Here is a 20,578-nt window from a genome sequence, read left to right as displayed (position 1 = left end):
CGCAAAAAAATTCACGTAGCGGGAATAAACGAATATTTACTGACTCTAGCTGAAAAACTGCTGGCTGTAGGTCGTGGTTACCAACATTGTGCAGTCAAAATAATGGCGGCCTCCATGCGTTAAACGTGTTTTGAGCGAGCTCTCTGAAAGTTCTTGTGTGTTCCAACGTTTTCACAGCCAGTGCCTCGAAACTGTAACTTGTAAGGTGTGACAACAGCTGCAAGAAACCGAACATGGCAGAGTTCGTGCAAACAAACATAGAAAAGCTCATTCCAGAGCTGGAACTTATGGAACGAATTGGTCTCTTCACAAGAGACGAAATAAGGTTCGGAAACTTTCCTTAACCGGACAGCATGTCGTATTCCTCGATGTGAATTGCTTGTAACACGCAGTGACGTCCTGAACCACACCATTGATGAGGTAGCGCTTTACCGCGCAGAGAATGTTACAAAGACAAACTTCACACTTGCTTCCATGCATACAGACACCGATCACACATCTTGAAACTCGCCACGAAGTTTCCTTCTATGCCTGAATTTGAGCGTTAAGAATACGGAGTGGTTTCATTATCCCATAAAGCAACCAGAACGAGTCAAATTCCTGCGCCACCGCTGGTCAAGCTCTGAGGCTGAGGGAGTTGCCCCGAGGCAACTTCTTCCTCGAGGTGCAGCGTGGTCGTGAAGACCCATGCCCCCGTTAGAAGAACTGTCTATTGAGGCTCGAACAATCGCCAAAGAAAAAATTCTGGCATAAAATTTACATATGACAGGTAATTTATTCTGTCACAAGAACATTGTGCAGTTCAAACCTCTACTGAAAAACCCTAACTGAAAAAATTAAGTGAAATAGAAATATTAAAAACTCAACAGTGAAAAATTCTTCAATTCCTTGCTTTATTGTAGAGCTTCTAGGACCTCTGCCTTACGACACCCCCTCTTGGAAATGCGCTTGGGGGCGGCTGCTCCTCTTGCAAACCCGCCAGAACAGCTCTGCTATGAGATAATGACAGTGCGAGAAAATGTAACCACTCAAATTTAGGCAGAAAATATGTCTTCCTTCGGTATTTGACCATAGAAACGTGCGTCAACGATGCAGGAGGTGCAGAACCCATGGATACTCTGTATTGCAAAGAACAGAACTGAAAATAGACTGGGAGTCATGTTTAGTGGAAGGAGAACACTGGCTTACATAAAGAGTAACACAGGTTTTGGACGTTTCGACGTCTATATGGATGTCATCATCAGCGAAAGAAAACACTGCGTGCGAGTCCTTAGGTCTTGTAACAGTCTGGCAGTGGCCCCTTGTGGTGACCACAAGGGGCCACTGACTGCTATAAGACCCCCTTGTGGTGAAACGTCCAAAAACTTTGTTACGTAAACCAGTGTTCTCATTCTATTAAACCCTAAGAGCTGCACAAATGTTCTGTTCCGGAGTAAGTAAAAGCTGGAGATTAGTAAGTACTGATGCAGACAATGCTGTTTCATATGAACACTCCTATCATAATAGCAGTCTGATGCACTAACATGACAAAAACAGCGCTAAAGACACAGGACGAGGATGTAGGCATGACAGGCGCTGTGTCCTTAGCGCTGTTTTCGATATGTTGGACATTGAGCAACTTACCCAATTTCTCACCATCATGCAATCTGAAGCACATGTCATATTTAACTGATGAGCAATACTACTATCTCTAGGAAAATATTGGGCAGAAGAAAACGACACGAATACCGCCTACGTCGTATGAAGAAGTCGAAGGACGATTACCTTCAGTACATACAGGTACTGTGTGGTACTGGTACATTTTGCTGGCAGGTCGTTAACGGAAATTACTTATCTTCTTTTTTTTTTTTTTTTTAGTATGAGCTCAACCTGTATCACCTCCTGCAGAAAAGACGAAAGGTAAGATATTGCACACAGTGCAGTGCAGGCTGTTCACTTTCTCGCAACAGCTTACAACTGCAAATATTTGCTCGAGCAATTGGTTGATTATGGAATACCTTTAAGCGCATTTGGCCTTTAATGAGTGTGCATTAACAGGCAGCTTCACATGTGCAGTAAGCGATGCAGTTACAGTTTATTGACCACCTGTAGCGTACCTTGTATGACCCAAGATAGGGAAAATATTTTCTAGGAAATATGGTATGCTGTACCTTGTATATGGTAGTTGCGGTTGGACAGTACTGGAGTTAAAATTATGTTTTTGAGAGTTGTATTTAAATGGGAGGAGTAAAGTAAGTTGCTTTAACTTGGTAACTGTAGCTTAAACTAGTTCAATTTGGAAAAATTAACTACAGTCAGACCCATTACAATGAAACACAATGTAACGAAATTTGCGATAGAGCGAAATGATCTGCATTCCCCCAGCAAAGGGCGATAGAGACCTGGACAAGGACGTTGTAACAACGGAGAGCATTACGGAATAGGAGGTCGTCGCGGCCGCTTGCAGGCAAGGTGCCGGCAATGATAGTGATGAGTGAAGATGTCGAGCCTTGTATGTTGAAGGCTAGTCACATGATCGGTGCCACAGACATACTTTGACATTAGGGAGATGTACATACAGGTTTGCGGAATCGCAACACGATATTACGAAAGCTGTGGAGGCTTTGGCGCTATATTTGTCGTCACTAGCTTTTTAAAGTGACGTAGCTATGGCTGCTTCAAACGTATTGAGAGTCTCACAAGATACAGACTCAAGAGCATGCTGCAGCACTGAGCTATAGCATTGGAGGAGAGTGAGCCGAATTCAACCCTGTTGATCCTTGGAAGCACATAACACCTCCTAAGGACACCACCCGCAGCAGCTGCCTGTTTTACTGGTTGGAGTGTCCTGTTGTGATGTCACATCAGCATTGAGTTCCAGTTGAGGATCTGATTTGCTGCTTCAGTATTAGTTCCTTTGTGGATCCAAACCTTGGACCCATGGTTTGCATTGATAACTTGCATTGTCTGGATTATGGTTACTATTACCTGGAGCTGTAACTTCAGTGACTATATATCCTTGCCTCTACACTATGTATAGGTAGCAGATGGTCACACTTTTTTGTTTTGTTTTTGTTTTTTTGTTCCAGAGGCTTCGGATAGTTGACAAGAAGAAAGACATAGACTTCACCATTGCCAGAAAAATACATCAGCTCTTTAAAGTAAGACGAAAGTACGCTTTACCTATTGTGTTTACAGTGAAGTGAACCAAGCACATTGTAGTCTCCACCCATCTCAGGGGCAGCCAATCCTAAACAGTTGCAGCACATAAACAATGAGGTAGACCACGATTAGGGATGACGCAAACAATCAGAATGCCAAGGTTTGATTCCTGGCGTCAGTGCCTCTTTTCACAAGTTGTTTGAATGTGTTGGAGTTATGTTTCCGATTAACTGTAACAGGTTTTATTTGTTTTTTATTTTTATTTATGTACCCCGAGAGCCCATGGGCATTACACTGGGGAGTGAACGTTCATAGTACATACAATACAGATTAATGGCAAAAAGAACAGTATGAACAAACATAACATAGGTACGCAGGTTACAAAGTATGTAGTCACATCGAATTTCATGGGTAAGATAACATTGATTGTTGTTACATGGCACTGAATAACATAGGTATCTAAAGCAGAGTTATAGGAGCACTAAAGTTGTAAGATTTCAACTGGCAGAATGAAAGATGCTTGTTACCTTGACACCAACGCAAAAGAAACAAGGTTAATGCAGTGTGTACATGATTTATTTATTACATGTGTGTCAATGATGAGCTAAAGATACCACAGCTTTTGTTTTCCCTCTCGCTCTTCTTTTCAAGACGCACAACGATGCGGACAGGAATCGAATTGGTCTCCTACGATGACTGGACGAATCGTTTGAGGAGAGCAATGAGAGCCATCTCCGCATTGTCACCCTTCCTTAGGAAGGATTGATCCGAGTGTGCTGTTTATTCCGCAAACACTTCTGTCTCTGTGGTTGTGTGTTTTCCAAATGATCTCTCTACCAGGTGTACCAGGTGCTAAATGTCTCACATTATCTAAGTGCTGACAGCAGTTTTAATGCAAGTCTATGTGACTTCATCCTTTTCCCCAAAACTCGCATTTCACATCAGGGCAGACTTGTGCGTAACGCGTTACTAGTAATTGCGTTACTTGTAATCAATTACCTTTTTGAGTAATTTTTCGAGTAATCAGTTACTTTACTGTCAAAGTAATTTTTTGAGTACTCAATTACTTTTCTGAGTAATCGATTACTCAGTAATTGATTACTTTTCTGGCAGAGATTAGCTTATCTTTCAGATGTTCTGCCCCAAGTCAAGCCCCTGGTGCCATCAGCCTTTGTTGGGCTGTTCTACTATAGCAAGCGGAGGTCATTGTAATAACGCTCTGGAATTTCAGAGTCTCTCTCCCTAATCTCTTCCTACACCAGTGTTATGGTACCTGAAGCTTTGGAGGCTTAAAGAGTCATGGGGAAGTTCCACGCAATGCTCTTCCACAATCGGGTCAACGTCTTCCCGGGCGTACAGCTCCCTGTCCTACGTGTTTTTGTTTGTCTTGCTATTTCAGCTGTTCCGCTGTTGAACCTTTTTTTATTTTTTTGAGGCGCACAATGACGGTTATAATTTGCGTGAATGCAGAGTAACGACCGAAGTAACGTGTTACTTTTCTACTCGTTACTCAATTACATTTGAAATCGAGTAATTGGTAATGGTAATCAATTACTTTTTCCACAGAAGTAACGGTAATGGTAATCAATTACATTTTTCGAGTAACGGGCACAAGTCTGCATCAGGGTAACATTCAAAGAAACTAAAAGCAACATAAGGTTCGAGAAGAACCAGACTAGGGCATTTCATGCTGACGACTGTTGTCCGCAGTGGACAGCTTTGGACAGAGTGGACAACTTCTACAAAGGGGACAGCGTTGACTTAGAGTTCGGTTGTTTGTAAAGTTTTTTTATAACACGAATCTCATTACTTTATGGGTATAGGTTGTATGACAAAAAAAAACAGTTAAGCTGTCAAACACAGCAACTACCATGCCATTCTGCTACATAAGTAACATGTCGCCTGTTCTTCTAACGTGTTGGAGTAACTCTCCTTTAATTCATTGTTCTCTTGCAGAAAGCTGTTCTGAGGTTCAACGACGATATCAAGCTCTGGCTCTCGCATATTGATTTCTGTTCACGAATGGTAAGAATACTGACAAACAGCATGCCTGTGAAAAAACGGCTAGGAAGCAAGCGAACTGGTGAAGATGATGCATAATGTAAAACCCCCGAGACTAGGGAACACGAAAGGACAGGCACGTGTTTGTGTCTGTCCTTTCGTGTTCCCTAGTCTCGGGTGTTTTACATTATGCAGCATGCCTGTACTTAGTATACAGTCACCGTCCGATTTTTCGGACTCGGCGGGGATCGCGCAAAAGTCCGAATAATCGAGAAGTCCGAAAAAACGAATTTCGCTTCAAAATAAACTTTACTAAGCCCTAGTAGGCTGGAAAAATTTGTCGATGCTTTCCTAACGCGCTTCCAGCTCTGCCTGATAACATCAGCTTCTATTTCCCGAAGCGACATTTTGTCAATGTACACTATCAGAGGCACCGTCGTCATCAAGTCCGCAAGTCGGCTTCACAGCGCTGTCGCGCGACTCGCGGGCAGACTGTACGTGCTGGGCCGTTGGCCAAAAACGAAGACGCAAAGGCGCTACGACAGACCTCTTCTACTCAGAGGAATGGAAAGTCAACAATAATCACTGCCAATTTTTTTGCTTCATTATTTTAGTTGGTTGATTTCTTTTGATACGAATTTCAGATGATACAAATATTTTCCGTCACCCCAAGAGAGAAATTCGCGGGTTGGGCAAACAGAGTCCGAAATATCGAGCGACGGAGCTGCACGGCATCCGAAATTTTGGACGTTCTTATACATCACCTCAATGGGACCCGCGGCCGTTCCGCGAACGAGTCCGAATAATCGAGCATGTCCGAAAAATGGGGGTCCGAAAAATCAGTCGGCGACTGTATTTGGATAGTAATATTTGACAGTAGCTAACATGGTCATGTGAATCTAACAAATGTTCTTCATCTGTTCCTGTAAAGGGCTGGGAACATGCTGTTAGCACAATGTATGCTCGTATGCTCCAGATGCACAGCCACAGACCAGGTAAAATTCATCATGCTGACCATAACTTTCAAACATGCTTCCATTCACAAATTTAGACAATGACGGACAGGTTTCGTCTCGTTGACTCCAGTTCCATTATGTAGAACGGTCATCTTTGCGCTTTTTAACAGTTTGTTTTTTGCTTTTCTTTTACTCGCTATTTGCTGTCTCTACAAAACTCACATGGTAGAGATATGGTCAGCTGCAGCCAAGTGGGAAATGGAAAGCCAGAACTCTCCTGAGACAGCCAGGCAGATTCTTCAGAGAGGCCTACGCTTCAATGAAAAGTCTCAGCTGCTTTGGCACGAGGTAAGCTTATCCTCGTGCCCATCACTTTGCTTTCGTATGCGGCTATCAAAAGATGAGCGGCATTTGATAAGGCACCGTAGGGAGCTGTCAGGGGTCATCTGCGGGTAGTTTGGCTCACCACTGAAGTCACCACTTGAGGTCACCACTGACAAATGTGCCACGAAGTGAAAGACGGCATTATGAATAACGGGCACTTGATCATCCTAGCCGCAGGAAAAAGGGAAAGTAAGGAACCCAGAATGAGAGACATCCTTTTTGCACTCAAATTTTGGTTTTTCCCACCGGTGGTTTTTCCCAATGCAGCACATAGGTAGTTCACATCCATGGGTCACATGTGGTGCAGTTAATATGACCATGTGCGAAACAAGTGGACGAGATAAGGTTCCTCATTTGCTTGCGGAACGTGTCCGAAAGGGAGTAACTACCCCTTTCCTGCATGTGTCAGTGAGAAAGCAATTGATTATGTTTAGAGCCAGAAGATTTCGGGAAACTTTTTTTTTCTAAATTCGTGGGGTAAATATCGGGTAAATAAACATGTGCACTAAATTCATGTGAATTCGGGTGAAAAAACTTCCAGTATGCTAAATTCGGTGTGAAATCTGTCTCAGTTGCTCAAACTAACTGTAGTGGTTTGGTACAAACGGTGGTGTAACTGAATTTTTCTGCCAAACAAGTAAATTAGTACGTTCCTGCTGACATCCCAGTGAGGGCAATTTGCCAGGTAAAAATCTGGTTTCACCCTAAAGAGGCAACCCTCAATTCGGGGTGCAAATTCGGGGAAGAATCGGGTAAAACCCTAAAACTCCAGGCTCTAATTATGTTTGCCTTGAGCTGCTGTACATTCACTAATGCAGATGAATTTTGTAGTTTCCTCTGAAGATTTTTTTTAACTTTTAAAAATGATTTCGAATGGGTTATAAATTTACTCCAAAAGGTTATTCATTGACAGACGGCTTTTAGAGCCTCCCGTAGCACAAAAGGATCAGCCTAATGTCGAGTAAATGTGGTATCATTTCAATAAAGCTGGAGATTGTAAACAAAAAAACTTTCCTTTTCTTTTTGTTTCAGTACTTTCGGATGGAGCTGCTGTACACCGAAAAGGTAATTGTGTGTGATAACTTGTTTTTGTATCTTCGCTCTTCGCATCACCTGTTTTTATTGTGTTGGTACTGCAGCGTGTATTCATCTAGAGAGGGTCTCTAAGGATTGGACTTTCTGGTCTCATGAGCCAGGTCATATGACATACTGAAGTAGTGAAGTTTGTATATGTGTGTATGACATACTAAGGTAGGTGAATGTGGTGCATTCATCCAACTTGTACCACATTCATGTGTGCTACAGATCTGAGGTACGGTTATTATTTGCGTATATCTCTTTGCCAGCAGCCTAAGGAGATAAGGAAGAAAAAACTTTCATAGCTCCCTCGATGTTTTGAGATTGTTGAGATTGTCATGTCTGATTCACTTATGATAGCCCTTCGCTTAGCACACCATTCACCACCACACCATGCAGAATGGTGTGATGTTTAAATTGCTGTCGATGCTCAATGATGGCTTTGGAAGTTGAGTGATTGGTTGTGATGTCGCAGGGCTGTGAGAAAGGTCCACCATGCGATGATGTTGAGTGAGCTTTTACTGACCTATGCTCTGGACTAGAGTATTACCATGTACGATTAGGGCCTTGTGTTTTCGGGTTCTATGTTTTTGAAAACCGAGGTTTAAAAATTGGGTCTTATTTCACGAGCCATAAAACACTGTAAAATCGGGTGATACCGGATGGAAAGGTAGTTCTCGGGTTGAAGACAAAAAAAACGAGTGATTTTCGCATTTTAGATTAACACAAGATGCGGAACAGCTGTGCTGAGTGTCCAGTGCTTAGCAATCTCCAATGTCTGTGTCGATGGCTGAATTGGCACCCTGCTAAGTTAGTTTTCGGAATTATTTTTTGGGGGGTTTTACTCCAAATGACAAGGATGCAAAATCGTTGAGGAAAAAAAAACGGGTTTTTACCCTAAAACACGAGGCCCTATGTATGATACATCTTACAGTGCCGATAGAGTACGTACTCGGACGTAGTTTTCAGAATACGTACCTAGTATGTATTCTGAACGTACACACTACGTTCTACGTACATATTCTGAAGTAGAAGTCTCGGGACTGGAACTACCAATATTTGTGAAAGGACACTGCTCAAAATATATGTGGCTCATGACCTATGGCTTCTCCTTCAGTCTATGCTTCAGAAGACCGCCGGGTATTTTGCTTTCAGTGATACGGTATTCCGTTAGTCAGGTTGCACCAAAACTCCGCATGATGTTTTCTCTCGTTGCAGATGAGAAAGCGACAAGAGGTGCTCGGGATTCAGAAGGTGAGCTGGCTTTGTGCAAGCTTTCTCACACAAATTGGATGGATTCTGAACGATGCGTGTTATGTGTGTGCCATTTCAGGATACTCAGGAGCATGCCAATGATGCAGTCCTAGGGGCAAAAATTCCCTACCTGATTTACACCACATCTACAAACGTCATAACAGGTATGGTTAAGTGGGCTATATTAGCATAATATGTGACACGTAAAACACTGAAGGTTGTGCTCAGCTACACAGCATAATCCCCTCATTCCAAGATTAAATTTTGTACGAGCATAGCGAACCTGCCTTGTCCTGTTGTTGCACATTGACAGCAGGAAATTGGTATAAAAAGTAGAGCTGCGCGAATATTCGAAATTTGGAATATGAAACGATATTTCGAGCAATTGGAATGCTATTTGCAACCTATTTTCACTATTCAAAATTTTCGTTATCGCCATTCTGCAAGTGGGCTTCACCTCAAAACATTCAAGAGTTAGGTGAAGCCCACTTTACATTACTGCTATTGTTCTGGTGTGTGTGTGTGTGTGTGTGGGGGGGGGGGGGGGGCATGATTCTGCAAGTGGGCTTCACCTCATTACTCTCTAGTGTTAGGTGAAGCTTACTTTACACTGCTTACAATATTCGCTAAAGTCTACAAATATTGTGAACTCGTGGTCAGCACTATACTCTGGGCTTTGCAGATTGCAGAAAATGTACTCCCAACTTTGAGATGGAAATATGTGCGGTTTCTAAAAAAAGTACAGGAAATTCACAATGTAAGCATAGAAATGAGGAGATGCACACAAAGCAGGCAACATGGAACATGCTGTCTAACTCTCACAGCAGTCCATCCCTCTAATGTCAGTCTACCATACACAACACAGAAGGACCCTTCCCTCACACTATGTTATCCTGGCTGAAAAGGCACACATGTTTGGAGCAGAACATCATGTAATGAGCACAACACCAAAAAATATTTCACCCTGAAGTATTCAAAATTATTTGAATTTCTCATTATTCAAATTCGATTTGCCATCTGAAGAAATTATTCAGATTTGATTCGCAGTGTAAGTGAAATATTCGTAAACCATTCGTATTGGCAATGTTGCTATTCACGCAGCTCCACTAAGTATAGTTAAGAGTATTTTGTTTGCATAATATAAGAACCCGACATACCACAAGGAAGGACTACAAGGAGACACAAACAAGGTCTCTGTGTACGCTGTCCTTCATGTCTATGGTCGTGTTCGAGTTAAGAAGGAAAAAAAAACTACTTCATCGCCATTGGAGATAAGGAGACACAATAGCACGCCAGGAGAAACGCTGCAGCGCCGCCATGCAGTGTAGTGTCATGTGGCAAGCCTAAACAGCCAATACAGAAGTAGAGTGGGTATGATGGGATTATCCTGTGATTATCCTCATTATCCTGTGAAGGTGCGAGCATGGCCTCTTTGTGTCCATCCTTCCTGTCTGCAGCACAGTAATATTTTGAGAGGTGACGGACTAGATTTCTTTTCGTTTTTAAGTTGAACACGACTACAGCTGCATTCTTCAAGTATGCAAGTATGCCTTTAACCAGCGTGGTCTTCTGGTCAATTTTCCGTTAAAGCACTAACAAGATTTTGCATGTACAGTGCATTCCAAATTGTTTGTGTAGTTTGTTACCATGAGTAGCAAAGCCAGCGGCTTTGTACAATTTGTTTCCTATGCTTGTTGTCACATATCTCTGAGCAGTGTCGTAGCCAGAAAAATATTTCGGGAGGTGTTCTATGGAGACTTTACGGGGGGAGGGAGGTGGATTTCAACCTCATTTCCCTCTCCCAAACGCATTACCGAAAGTACGATTTGAGGAGGTTGAACCCCCAAACCCCCCTTAGGCAATGCTGCTGTATCTGAGGAATACCAGCATTGTATGTTAACCATAAAAAAATCCATCCCTCTGAGCAGCATGTGAAAAATTTTGCCTCATAGTGTCATGATTAGGTAGGACCTAATTTTTTTGCTTTTATGTTTTTTTCTAAATTTGAAGACAAAGGTTGAGTTTTACTCTGGAAGCTGATAACAGGATAAAATTCTGGAGTGGTAAAGGAAAAAGTTAAAACATACGGGATGGTGAGAGGCAGCACCAAAGCCGAAATGTTAAGTGTTCACTCACGGCTGTAGGTTAGGCTGAATTTGTGCTTTGATGAGTGTTTGCTTTCCTACTGGGCGTAACCCTAAGACAACAAGGTCCTGTGAGTACGTTATATCCGTAATGAACTTTTGGGCTGCACTCATTTCAAGGAAGGCATTGTGCGCATGCCTCGAAAACTCGTTTTGAGATGGAAGCGATTCAATTGCGTATAGCGTAGCTCTTTAGTAATTTTACTCTCCTCTTTCGATTATTTCCAGATGTAGATTTTGCTCTGTCGTTTCTTCCCATTTGTACAAAGTTTGACTTCGCTGCTTCAATTGAGGACAGCATCTACGAAGAGTAAGTTGATAAGTTGACTTGGTCGCGTGAGGCCCCTCCAACTGTGTATTAGGGTATGCTGCACAAGTTGACACCATCCCTTAGAGGGTCATCTGTACCTACCGTTCCCTTATCTTTATTCAGCATCCAGAATAGACATGCAGGGGCAGAAGAAACCTGGAATGCCGTGGCCCGCAGATGCTACGAGAAGCGAATGACAGTGGGATCGTCGCGAGGGGGACAGACATTGAGTAAGCAGAGCACTGTAGTAGGGCCTGACTTTTTAGGGTTAAACCCGTATCCGCCCGATATTTACCCCCCGAACGAAATCTGTAAAATTCGGGTTTAACCCGAATCTACCCGAAAACATCCGGGTCGCGTGGCACACTCATAAGCGTGCATTAAAATAAAGTTTGATAACATTGCTAAACATTAGTTCCATGTTAAGACAAATTTTTATTAAACAAAAAAAAAATCACCCGAATACACCCGAATTCCTGACGACAGAATATGCCGTAACGGGATTTAACCCGAATAGTACACCCGAATTTTCAAATGAAAAATATCACCCGATATTTACCCCCCGAATTTGGCCAAAAATAAAACCCGAAAAAGTCAGGCCCTATAAGTAGGGAGCGGCTTTTTCGGGTGAAATGCCTTTCTCAGATTCGGGGAGTAAAAATCGGGCGCTATTTTAAAAATCTGATATTCGGGGAGAAATCGGGCGATAACTGTACCTTCGGATGTTATCGGGTGTTTTTTTTTTCTCTCTCTCTCTTGTCTATTTAGTCATTTCCTAATCTCTCTTTTTGTTGTTCTTTTGTTGTTGTTGTTGTTTTTGCGCGATTGTGACCTTTCAGCGGTAATCCCCGAAGGCATACACGGTGTTGACACACCTGGGTGTATTGCTTGGAGAGTAGATGACCCATTCTTACACGTGTAACACGTGGCGACCTTTGTTCGTCTTCAGTGGAAACGTCACTTGAGGATTTCACGGTGACTGGAATTTCGGGGAGAAATCGGGTTTAACCCGAATTGGTCGGAGGTCAGTTCGGGGGGGAATAACCGGGCGAAATCGGGTTTAACCCGAAAAAGTCACTCCCTATGTATAAGTAGCGTTCTTCGTTTTCAGATTAAACCTGATTTTTCATGATAGTTCCCCCCCAATCACGTTTTCAAGAATTTGAGTAAAACCCGATAGCTACCCGAAATTTTTGCGGTCCTTCAACATGTCGTTCTAGGTAAACCGTCGGAAAAGTCTGCGAGCTTACAGCCACCTTAATTTTATGTTATTGGTACTGTACCACACGAGTAAAATCTCATCTGCTTGATAGGTTGCCTAGCTATATTCACACAAAAGTTGAGTTGCAAAGTGAGTTGAAAAAGTGGAAATGTAGTTGTCATGTAACAACGAGAATTCATGGCACTTCTTGAAATTCAAAACATTGTTAGTTGTCTCTAACTCGTGGACGTCTATTCCTGCAGCCAAATCAGAAGCCATCAAAGCAGCATGTGCCATCTTTGACGAGGCTGTCACAAAGGTTCCCACAGGTAACTGGACCTGTTCAGAAAGAATTATATTTCTGACCCCTCAACACGTAGCTTAATGCTCTGTCTCATTTCATGCAGAAAAAATGTGGAAGGTGTACATAGACTTTTGCCTTGAGCTGCTTGGAGATGCATCTTCGAAAAAGTCTGCAGAAAAGGTTGGTCCGTGTGAAGGTGTTAATTGCGTGCAGCATGGTGTAACAGATAGGCACTGAAATGTGCAGGGTTGGGGAGATTCCATTACAGTTTTGTTAAGTAATGCATTGCATAACCCATTACTTTTTCTTGCTTAGTAATGCACTGCTAGTGCCATTACTTCCATCAAGGTGTGACATTACGTTGGCATTACATTTTCCTAGTAGTCTCTGACACAATGCTACGTGGTGTCTGAGGCGCATGCTATAAAGAGACGAGATTAGTCTTTAACTTCGTCATACATTAGCGGGGATAACCATTATGAGTTTCTGCAAAATTACTGCGCACTCTTATGGCAGATGGCACATTGCTGTGTGTCTCAGTATTCCTGGGATTTGGGTTTTGCCTGTGTACCTATTTAAACAGTCAAAAACATGATGTTACTGCTGTGGGATGCATGCTTCACATGAAGCCCCTCATGCCGGCTATTGTTGCTGTCGCTACACTACGCCTTGGTCAGAAAAAAGTCGGTGAGGCACACGGTGACAGAAGGGGTTCGCAAGTGTACTGTGCAGCACTGGCTTATCAGTAGTGTCTGTGGCTGGATGACGAGATTTCCCAGTGGCAGGGTGTTACGTGGGCAAACGAGGAAGCCTGACTTGAGTACCGTATTTTCACGCGTATTAGCCGCGGCTTATGCGCGATTTTTTTTTTTTTTTTCGCGGACGCCCTGCGGCTTATCTGGTGACTATTTTTCCCTGGTACTTTCCCCATACCTCGGATTAAACGAAAGGGCCAACAGTGCCTCATGTTTTTCGGAACAGGACCGCCCTGCCAGTGCACGAACAATACCGAACAGGGGCGGGTCCACATTCGAGTGGACTGACCTTCCGAATACATTCCCCCACGCAGCTTTAACAAAAGGGGTGACAGTGATTCATGTCTCCTGGAACACCACTAACCCGTCAGTCCACGAAAAACACGCAACAAGGGCACAATCCGATCTTAGTAGAACACTAGAACTGACCTCCTTTGTTATACATCATGCCGACGCCGGAATGTGGACAGGGTTTATGGCCTTCCCTACGGTCTCCTCTGTCGGCAGACCCACAGGAAGGGTTTAATACACCTGACATCGGGATAAAACGTGGTCAGCTAAGCATCAGTTCTCATTTGACCAGAGCAGCAGCATTCGTGGGCACGGGCACGGCAGTTAGGGGTGAGGCATGGCTCTAACGCGAAGGCATAGCTACGACAGCGGCTTCAAACTGAAAGTCGTCGACTTCGCGGACGGGAACAGGGCAGCTGGCAGGGAGTACGGCGTCAACGAGCGTTGAGCGTCTCTATTGATTTTATATGTGCATCACTGGTTTAGCGCACAAAGCAGTCGCGTCGTATTACCCGCGGCTTATCTGCGAGTGCGGCTTATCTGCAAAAACATTTTCAAAATGTATCTAAAAATGAGTCCTGCGGCTTGTCTGCGTTGCGGCTAATACGCGTGAAAATACGGTATGTCTCTATTGATGCACGTTTCGTGTCAGTGACATGATACGATGACTTGATACATGACTTGATACGTGATGATCACGAATGCACCCTATCAGGGACAGTAAAGGTCATCATTGTGGAAGAGGACGCGTGATCTGGAGTGCGTAGTATTGTAATGCGTGATTCAAAAATAATTTATTTGCAGAGACTTAGCAGAGTTCTGTGTTGCATGCGGAGGGCATCAGAGAATGGCCTGCTCACCTTACAGCATCACCTTGAATGGGTAAGTAGCATGAAGTTATGTAACAGGCATTACTGAAGGTGGGAAAATGGCTAACGCTAATGATGCTCATTCTGGATAATGTTGCATAAAATTCCTCTCACGTGACAAGATTTATAGGGACTGGACATGTTGCACAATAACACGACATATTTCCTTTTTTTTCTCTTCTTTTTGGCTCTTAAAAAAAAAAGACACATCATTGTGTAAGCTTGAGTGCTAATAAGAACATTTTGTTAATGTGCTGAAAGGGGCTGTTGATACTGATGTACGGATTAGTCATCAACATCAGGAATTTGCAACTTGTGGAAATTGTTGTTGTTGTTTATCACAGCTGATATTCAATCACACGTTAAGATTTGCACACGCAGGTAAAGCTTCTACAGAACTGTGGTGAGGTAACGAGGGCTGTTGAGGAGGCCAATGCTGCGACAAAGAAGTGGACGACGTCGGTTGATGCCTGGCTGTTGACGTTGCAGCTGCATTTAGCTCATCCAGACAGTGTCAGTACTACGCTCGACGCCATCCAGACGGCTTTAGATGCTGTACCAAAAGAGGTATGCGGAGCAGATCGTTTGCCTTTTCTTTTCCATTATGTGGTCTTATGAAGCAAGTATGGTAACTCAGCACTTGCAGGCACCATTCTGTCTCTTTGAAAAAAGAAAAATGAAAAGAGTTGCTAGGAAAACTTTCACCCGTTTGGTTTTCTCATATTTCCAACATGCTCATGTTTGATGTTGTTAAAGGAGCATTGAGGTGCTATTTAACATGACACTGAAACATTGTTTCATTCGTCAAGCTGTCCATCAGGAGTGGGTGACAGTGGGTGGCTCACAATATTTTCACTATGCAGTGCACTGTCACTGTGCAGTCAGAGCTGCAAGAGCAGTTGGAGAGAGCGCCAGCCGATGGCCTGCATTATCCTTGCGTGACGTCTGCAATTCCTCTTTGTTTTTTTCTTCTCAGCTCATGCACTACTCATACCCGCTTGATCTACTTCACGAGTCACTTGAGAGGGGAACAGGCTACATGATGTCGTACCCTCCTCCTTCCCTCACTCTCTAATAAACTCTTTTGCAGAGTGGAGGGTTTTTTAAATGTTGTGCGGAACAGAGGCTTATTACATGTGCTGCAGGTCGCCTGCTCCTGGCATTTTTTTGCTGCAGCTCACTGTATTTGTTGCAGAAAATGCTGCAGCCAAAAGAAAAAAGAAAAAGGGGGAGAGGGTACCTCAGTGCTCATTCGAAGTGTTGCTCCTATCACATACCGTACGGATCAACTGGATCATTACCCCCCACCAGCAGTTTGCATGCACCATTGTCATGTGCCTCGAACCACAGATATTGCCATACCCCAGGGGGGGAGCTGCAAAGGGGTTAGAAGCACCTGTGTTCACTGTGTAGATTGTAGTGCACCAGTTAATGTGATGTGATGTGTGTGTGTGATTGGTGGTGAATAGCGCATGTGCCTCCTTCCAAAACAAGGTTATTGGGATACTCCCAGCCGTGCTTTGATTTACTTCGGATTTTGACGCTAGCATAAAAAAAAATCAATTTTGGTGAGGACTATGCTACGGACTGTGCTCTGTAACGCTAACGCTCACATGATGCCACGTGGTTGGTGCATTTTGTGAATGTGAGAGAGAACACACTGGAGAAGGAATGTTTTTCAGCCTTCCATAAGCCGGACTAAAGCCACGCGAAAGAAATGTAGCAGGATAGTATACAATGCTTAAAGCTTTAGTGTCTTCATTTAAACAATAAGCTCTATATATATTGTTTTAAACTTGCAGCGGTGTCAAATATCTCCAGTTACACACCTTGTTCTGTCTTTCAGGACTCACTTCCTATCTGGGAGCTCAGTCTCACATGGATTACGGCAGCTTGCCCATCAACGGCATTAGAATTTCTGGAGGCAAGGCTTTTCTTTGCGGCGGTGGAACCTTTTCTTTTCCTGTTCCAGTTCATGCATCACATTTTTTCGTTGCAGAAAGGACTGTTCTACCCACCACCTGTATGTACATACATTAAAGAACAACTCCTAGGACTGTATTGCTTGTACAAAGGGTACCATGCAGCTAAGAAATTTTACAATAGGTACGTTTTCGCTATCCATATTACGGTTCATACGGTCCCTGTTACAGTTCATGTCATTCATTAACACTACACAACATAAGCACTATTGAGATTCATGGACTTGGGGTGGAAAGACAGGCTACGTAATGGTAATCAAAACAGGACAGGATGCTGTGTTGTATTATTTTGAAACCATCATTTTCCCTCAAAATTAAAATTCCATTGAATATTGGTAACAGTAGATGTGTTAAGTAGCACCTTTTGCGCTCCAGAGGGAGTGACACTGCCGAACCCCATTAGGAGCAACGAGAATTTCCAGCAGGTTCTGTCCAAGGACAATGCTAACACATAAGTCTCCAATACCCCAAAAAACGATGGGATTCAAATTCCTGAGTGGAAGAGGTGTTGACACCAGGATTCAAACCAGTATCCTTGACCGGATATCAGGAGGATCCAAGTTCAAATACTGGCCGTGGCACCTTTGCGCCGACTTATTTGAATCCCAGTCGGAGCCTCTCTTTCGAGGAGCGTTCAGCCGATGTGAGAACAACACTGTATCAGTTTCTAAAAATGTTCCATTAAATGTTCTAAACGTTTTTTTTCTTAAATAATTTCAGGAGGGCGACCGCAACCTAGCCTCAGTGTAATTAGAAAGCTTGTCACGCACTACTGCTCAAACATGCTCTGCCCTCTGACTTCTCACAGCAATGACATCCACATCAGTTTGACATTTCACGCAGGCCACCAATTACATTGCTGCATTTTTTTAACATCAGCTCTTTTTAGGTCTTCTAGACTGAATCTATGAGGGATGTCTGTATGCAACATATTATAACTGTATATCTCTGTCGGAAGCTCCCAATTCCAGGCACAGCATTAATTTATAAGCTGAACTATTTCTTTAAAAGGAAGCCACTCCACTTCAGTGCTACACAGCCTGCACATGTTGTAGTGGTTGCACTACATTACCAAGCTCTCCCTCACAAGGCATGACTTAAATCGTGACAGGGTAGAACTGACTGGTGATGCAAAACATAATTGGTGCCGAGCCGGGAAATATAGGACTCTGATAAGTCTGCACCGTGTGATGTTTGCTGTCGCACTTTGTGTGATTTCACACTTTGACCTGCTTTGTAAATAATCGAAGTGCTTCGGGTACACAAAGCCTTACAGATGTTCAGGTACAATGAAACCCTTGTTCTCACTGTGCACAGTTTCCAGGGAATGCCTGGCCAGGAGTTAAGTGCCCAAATGTGCGTCACATGATTCTAGAAACTTCCGTTCATGTGCTCACATACATTTCACAGGAGCACGGGGCATATGGGACATATGGGAGTACGGGGCACATTTGTTCTTCATTCGTGGAGTCCACTGAGGTAGAAGGATGTGCTACTGTACTGATACTGCAGATCCAAAAGTTTCCGAGGTGCACCAATGTGCCCTCCACGTCACTTGAATGCCACCAAGAAGTGTGAAGGCTGGTGGAACTATGTCACTGCACATGACACACTCAGTTACCATTGAGTTGCTATTATTAAACACTCCACATGAACAGTCCTTGTTGGAACCAAAACAAAATGTACAAAAATTTGCTCTCATAAAAATATAAAACAAAAAGAATTTGCAAATTTGGTGTGCGCTTGCTGGAACTAACGTGGTGGTTTAAATGATGAACTTGCTAGCTTTTCGGATTTGGCCTAAAAATTATCTCTGCTAAACTCAAGATATAGATTAAGACTATTAATAAGTAGTATCAATGCTTCAGTCAAATAGCAGTTACCACCTGCTTTTAAACAAAGTGATTTTCATAGATATATTTTTTTAATACATACGTTTGTTAATTTTTACAGAATGCTGCTACAGAAGCCATTGTCCCTTGGGTTCTTTCAGAAGATGATAGACATTGAAAATGCACGTGTATGTAATATCATTTTGTTTGTTTTGTTTCATTTTGGAGCGTTTCATATCTTTAATGCATGGAAGATGATGAGACTATATAATGCCCTCTACAGGTGTCAACATCTGCAGAGAATCTGAGGTCATATTTTGAGGATGCTGTCAAAGAATTTGGGAAAGATGACTTCAGTAAGGAATCGTATCCTTTCTTGCAATGGATGATTCTGATTTAATTTCCTCATTCTTGCAGATCTGTGGATCAAGTACGTAACCTTTGAAGTCAACCATGCCGGTGGAAACCCTCGGAACGTCAGTCGGTTGTACAGGCGGGCGGTGAAGACCCTGAGAAGTGACGTGACTGATGCCTTTATAGCTGCTTACACACTTCTGCAGCCAGGGGAAGAAGTACCCCTAGAAGAGGGTTGACGTAAAAGAAAACGAAAGAAAAACTCCAACTTGTTATGTTCCGTTTTATTTGTTGTACCATACAAGGCATGGCGAGTAGTGGCTGATGGACCTCCAGCCAACTCATCTTGATTGTCATTATCATCATTACATAGTACAGTACTGTAAGCTACCTAGCTTCAAGCCATAAAACCAGAAAAATCCCCACATGTTCATATTTGTGACACCTGGGAAGTTTGTATATTGGCTCATGGCTTTATTTCGATACAGTATCACATTTACTCCACAGTTGGTGCATAGCTTGTAAAAGAAACCCATTCAGTACTCACACAGTTGATGCACTCCCAACTTGGGCATCCATATGTTGGTACTTTCTTTCCCACTTAGTTCACACCAGCTGACTTTGTCACTACCACGCGGTGATGGCCGCTACTGTATAGTAGCTTTCGTTTTCCTCGCATAATTAGTGCAGCCCCTCTGGCACTGCGTTTTTGGGTTCTGGTATGTTACGAGCAGAGACGACATTGCATGAGGAAAACATGTCAGATGCGCGTTAAAAAAATGTGACAGCTAGCAATATGACATGATGTGACAGGAATGTTGTAACAGGAAAGTTATTATGTGCTGGAACTGTATTAAGGTGATATCGTTACAGGGCCTACCGCCGTGTAGGTCCGTGCACGTAGCTTCCTAGGGCGAGCAAAAAAACCTGACATAAGTCATGTTCAGAACTGATCCATTGAAGGTGGAACCTCGATCACTACTGTTACTGGCGGATTTTTTTTTGGCGGACTTTCAGTAAAATCTGTTCCAAGTAATCGAGCAGTCCAAATGGACCTTTTTCCATGCTCTCGTGATATCCTGACAGCTGTCTAGTGAAACACGATCGGCGTGCACCAAAGCCGCAACCGACCCATATTGGCGCCATCTATGGAATTTGTAGGGAAACGGACACAGCGTGCAAAATATGCGGGTCGCCTGCTGAGGACATCACCCACGTAGTCCTACTATGTGAGAGCTTGCCCGGAGGCAAAAGGAACTGCAACATCGCCGATGCCCTCTGCCTCACGACAGAGGCCAAAGGCGACCCCAAGAGCAACACTGACAGCGAATTCCAGCACAATACTCGGGAAAGCACCCATCAGAACCACGCCATGATGCACGACGCAGAGCCAGCAGCGCCCAGAAGAGCGGAAATGGCGGAAGTGGAAACCACGAAGCGCCGCCTAGTGGAATGGAGAAGGCGCAAGGAGCGCAAGCAGTGAACAAGAAGAAAAGAACGAGGACTAAATCATCTATTTTCGAGTTTTTTCCGTGTGTTTTTTTAGTTTATTTTTTTGTCCCAGAGGCAATGACACGACTCCTGTGAAGGCGAAGTGCCAAAGCCCACCCTGACACGAAAGGGATAGGACGCGACTACTACTACTACTACTACTACCCTCTTCGGTGCCATCAGGGTCACAGAGCATATGCAGAAGCGTAGTGAAAAAGGTCCGTTGCCAAGT

At 43.4% G+C, this 20,578-nt stretch overlaps 1 protein-coding gene across 1 annotated transcript; it reads left to right on the top strand.

Moving 5' to 3' along the window:
- Positions 1–87: 87 nt before the first annotated feature.
- Positions 88–19,314, top strand: LOC135400317 (U3 small nucleolar RNA-associated protein 6 homolog). The gene is made up of 21 exons (XM_064632146.1): positions 88–325; positions 1,695–1,779; positions 1,858–1,899; positions 3,069–3,140; positions 5,098–5,166; positions 6,074–6,137; positions 6,328–6,446; positions 7,515–7,547; positions 8,778–8,813; positions 8,893–8,977; positions 11,186–11,267; positions 11,391–11,497; positions 12,732–12,797; positions 12,876–12,952; positions 14,623–14,700; positions 15,069–15,254; positions 16,534–16,611; positions 16,687–16,793; positions 18,623–18,689; positions 18,785–18,857; positions 18,919–19,314. The coding sequence occupies exons 1-21, from the start codon at positions 234–236 to the stop codon at positions 19,092–19,094; spliced, it is 1,794 nt and encodes a 597-aa protein (XP_064488216.1). The 5' UTR covers positions 88–233; the 3' UTR covers positions 19,095–19,314.
- Positions 19,315–20,578: the final 1,264 nt, after the last annotated feature.

Source organism: Ornithodoros turicata, chromosome 7 (assembly GCF_037126465.1).
Source record: "Ornithodoros turicata isolate Travis chromosome 7, ASM3712646v1, whole genome shotgun sequence".
NCBI classification, from domain to species: Eukaryota; Metazoa; Arthropoda; class Arachnida; order Ixodida; family Argasidae; genus Ornithodoros; species Ornithodoros turicata.
Note: the sequence above shows the minus strand (reverse complement) of the source record. Positions and strands in the feature narration are given on the sequence as shown.

Bases quoted from the DNA above. Each gene is read 5' to 3' on its own strand.
- LOC135400317 (XM_064632146.1), top strand. From the start codon at position 234: ATGGCAGAGTTCGTGCAAACAAACATAGAAAAGCTCATTCCAGAGCTG. The intron at 1,900-3,068 runs GTAAGATATTGC...TTTTTGTTCCAG, and splicing joins TCCTGCAGAAAAGACGAAAG to AGGCTTCGGATAGTTGACAA. The intron at 18,690-18,784 runs GTATGTAATATC...TGCCCTCTACAG, and splicing joins TAGACATTGAAAATGCACGT to GTGTCAACATCTGCAGAGAA.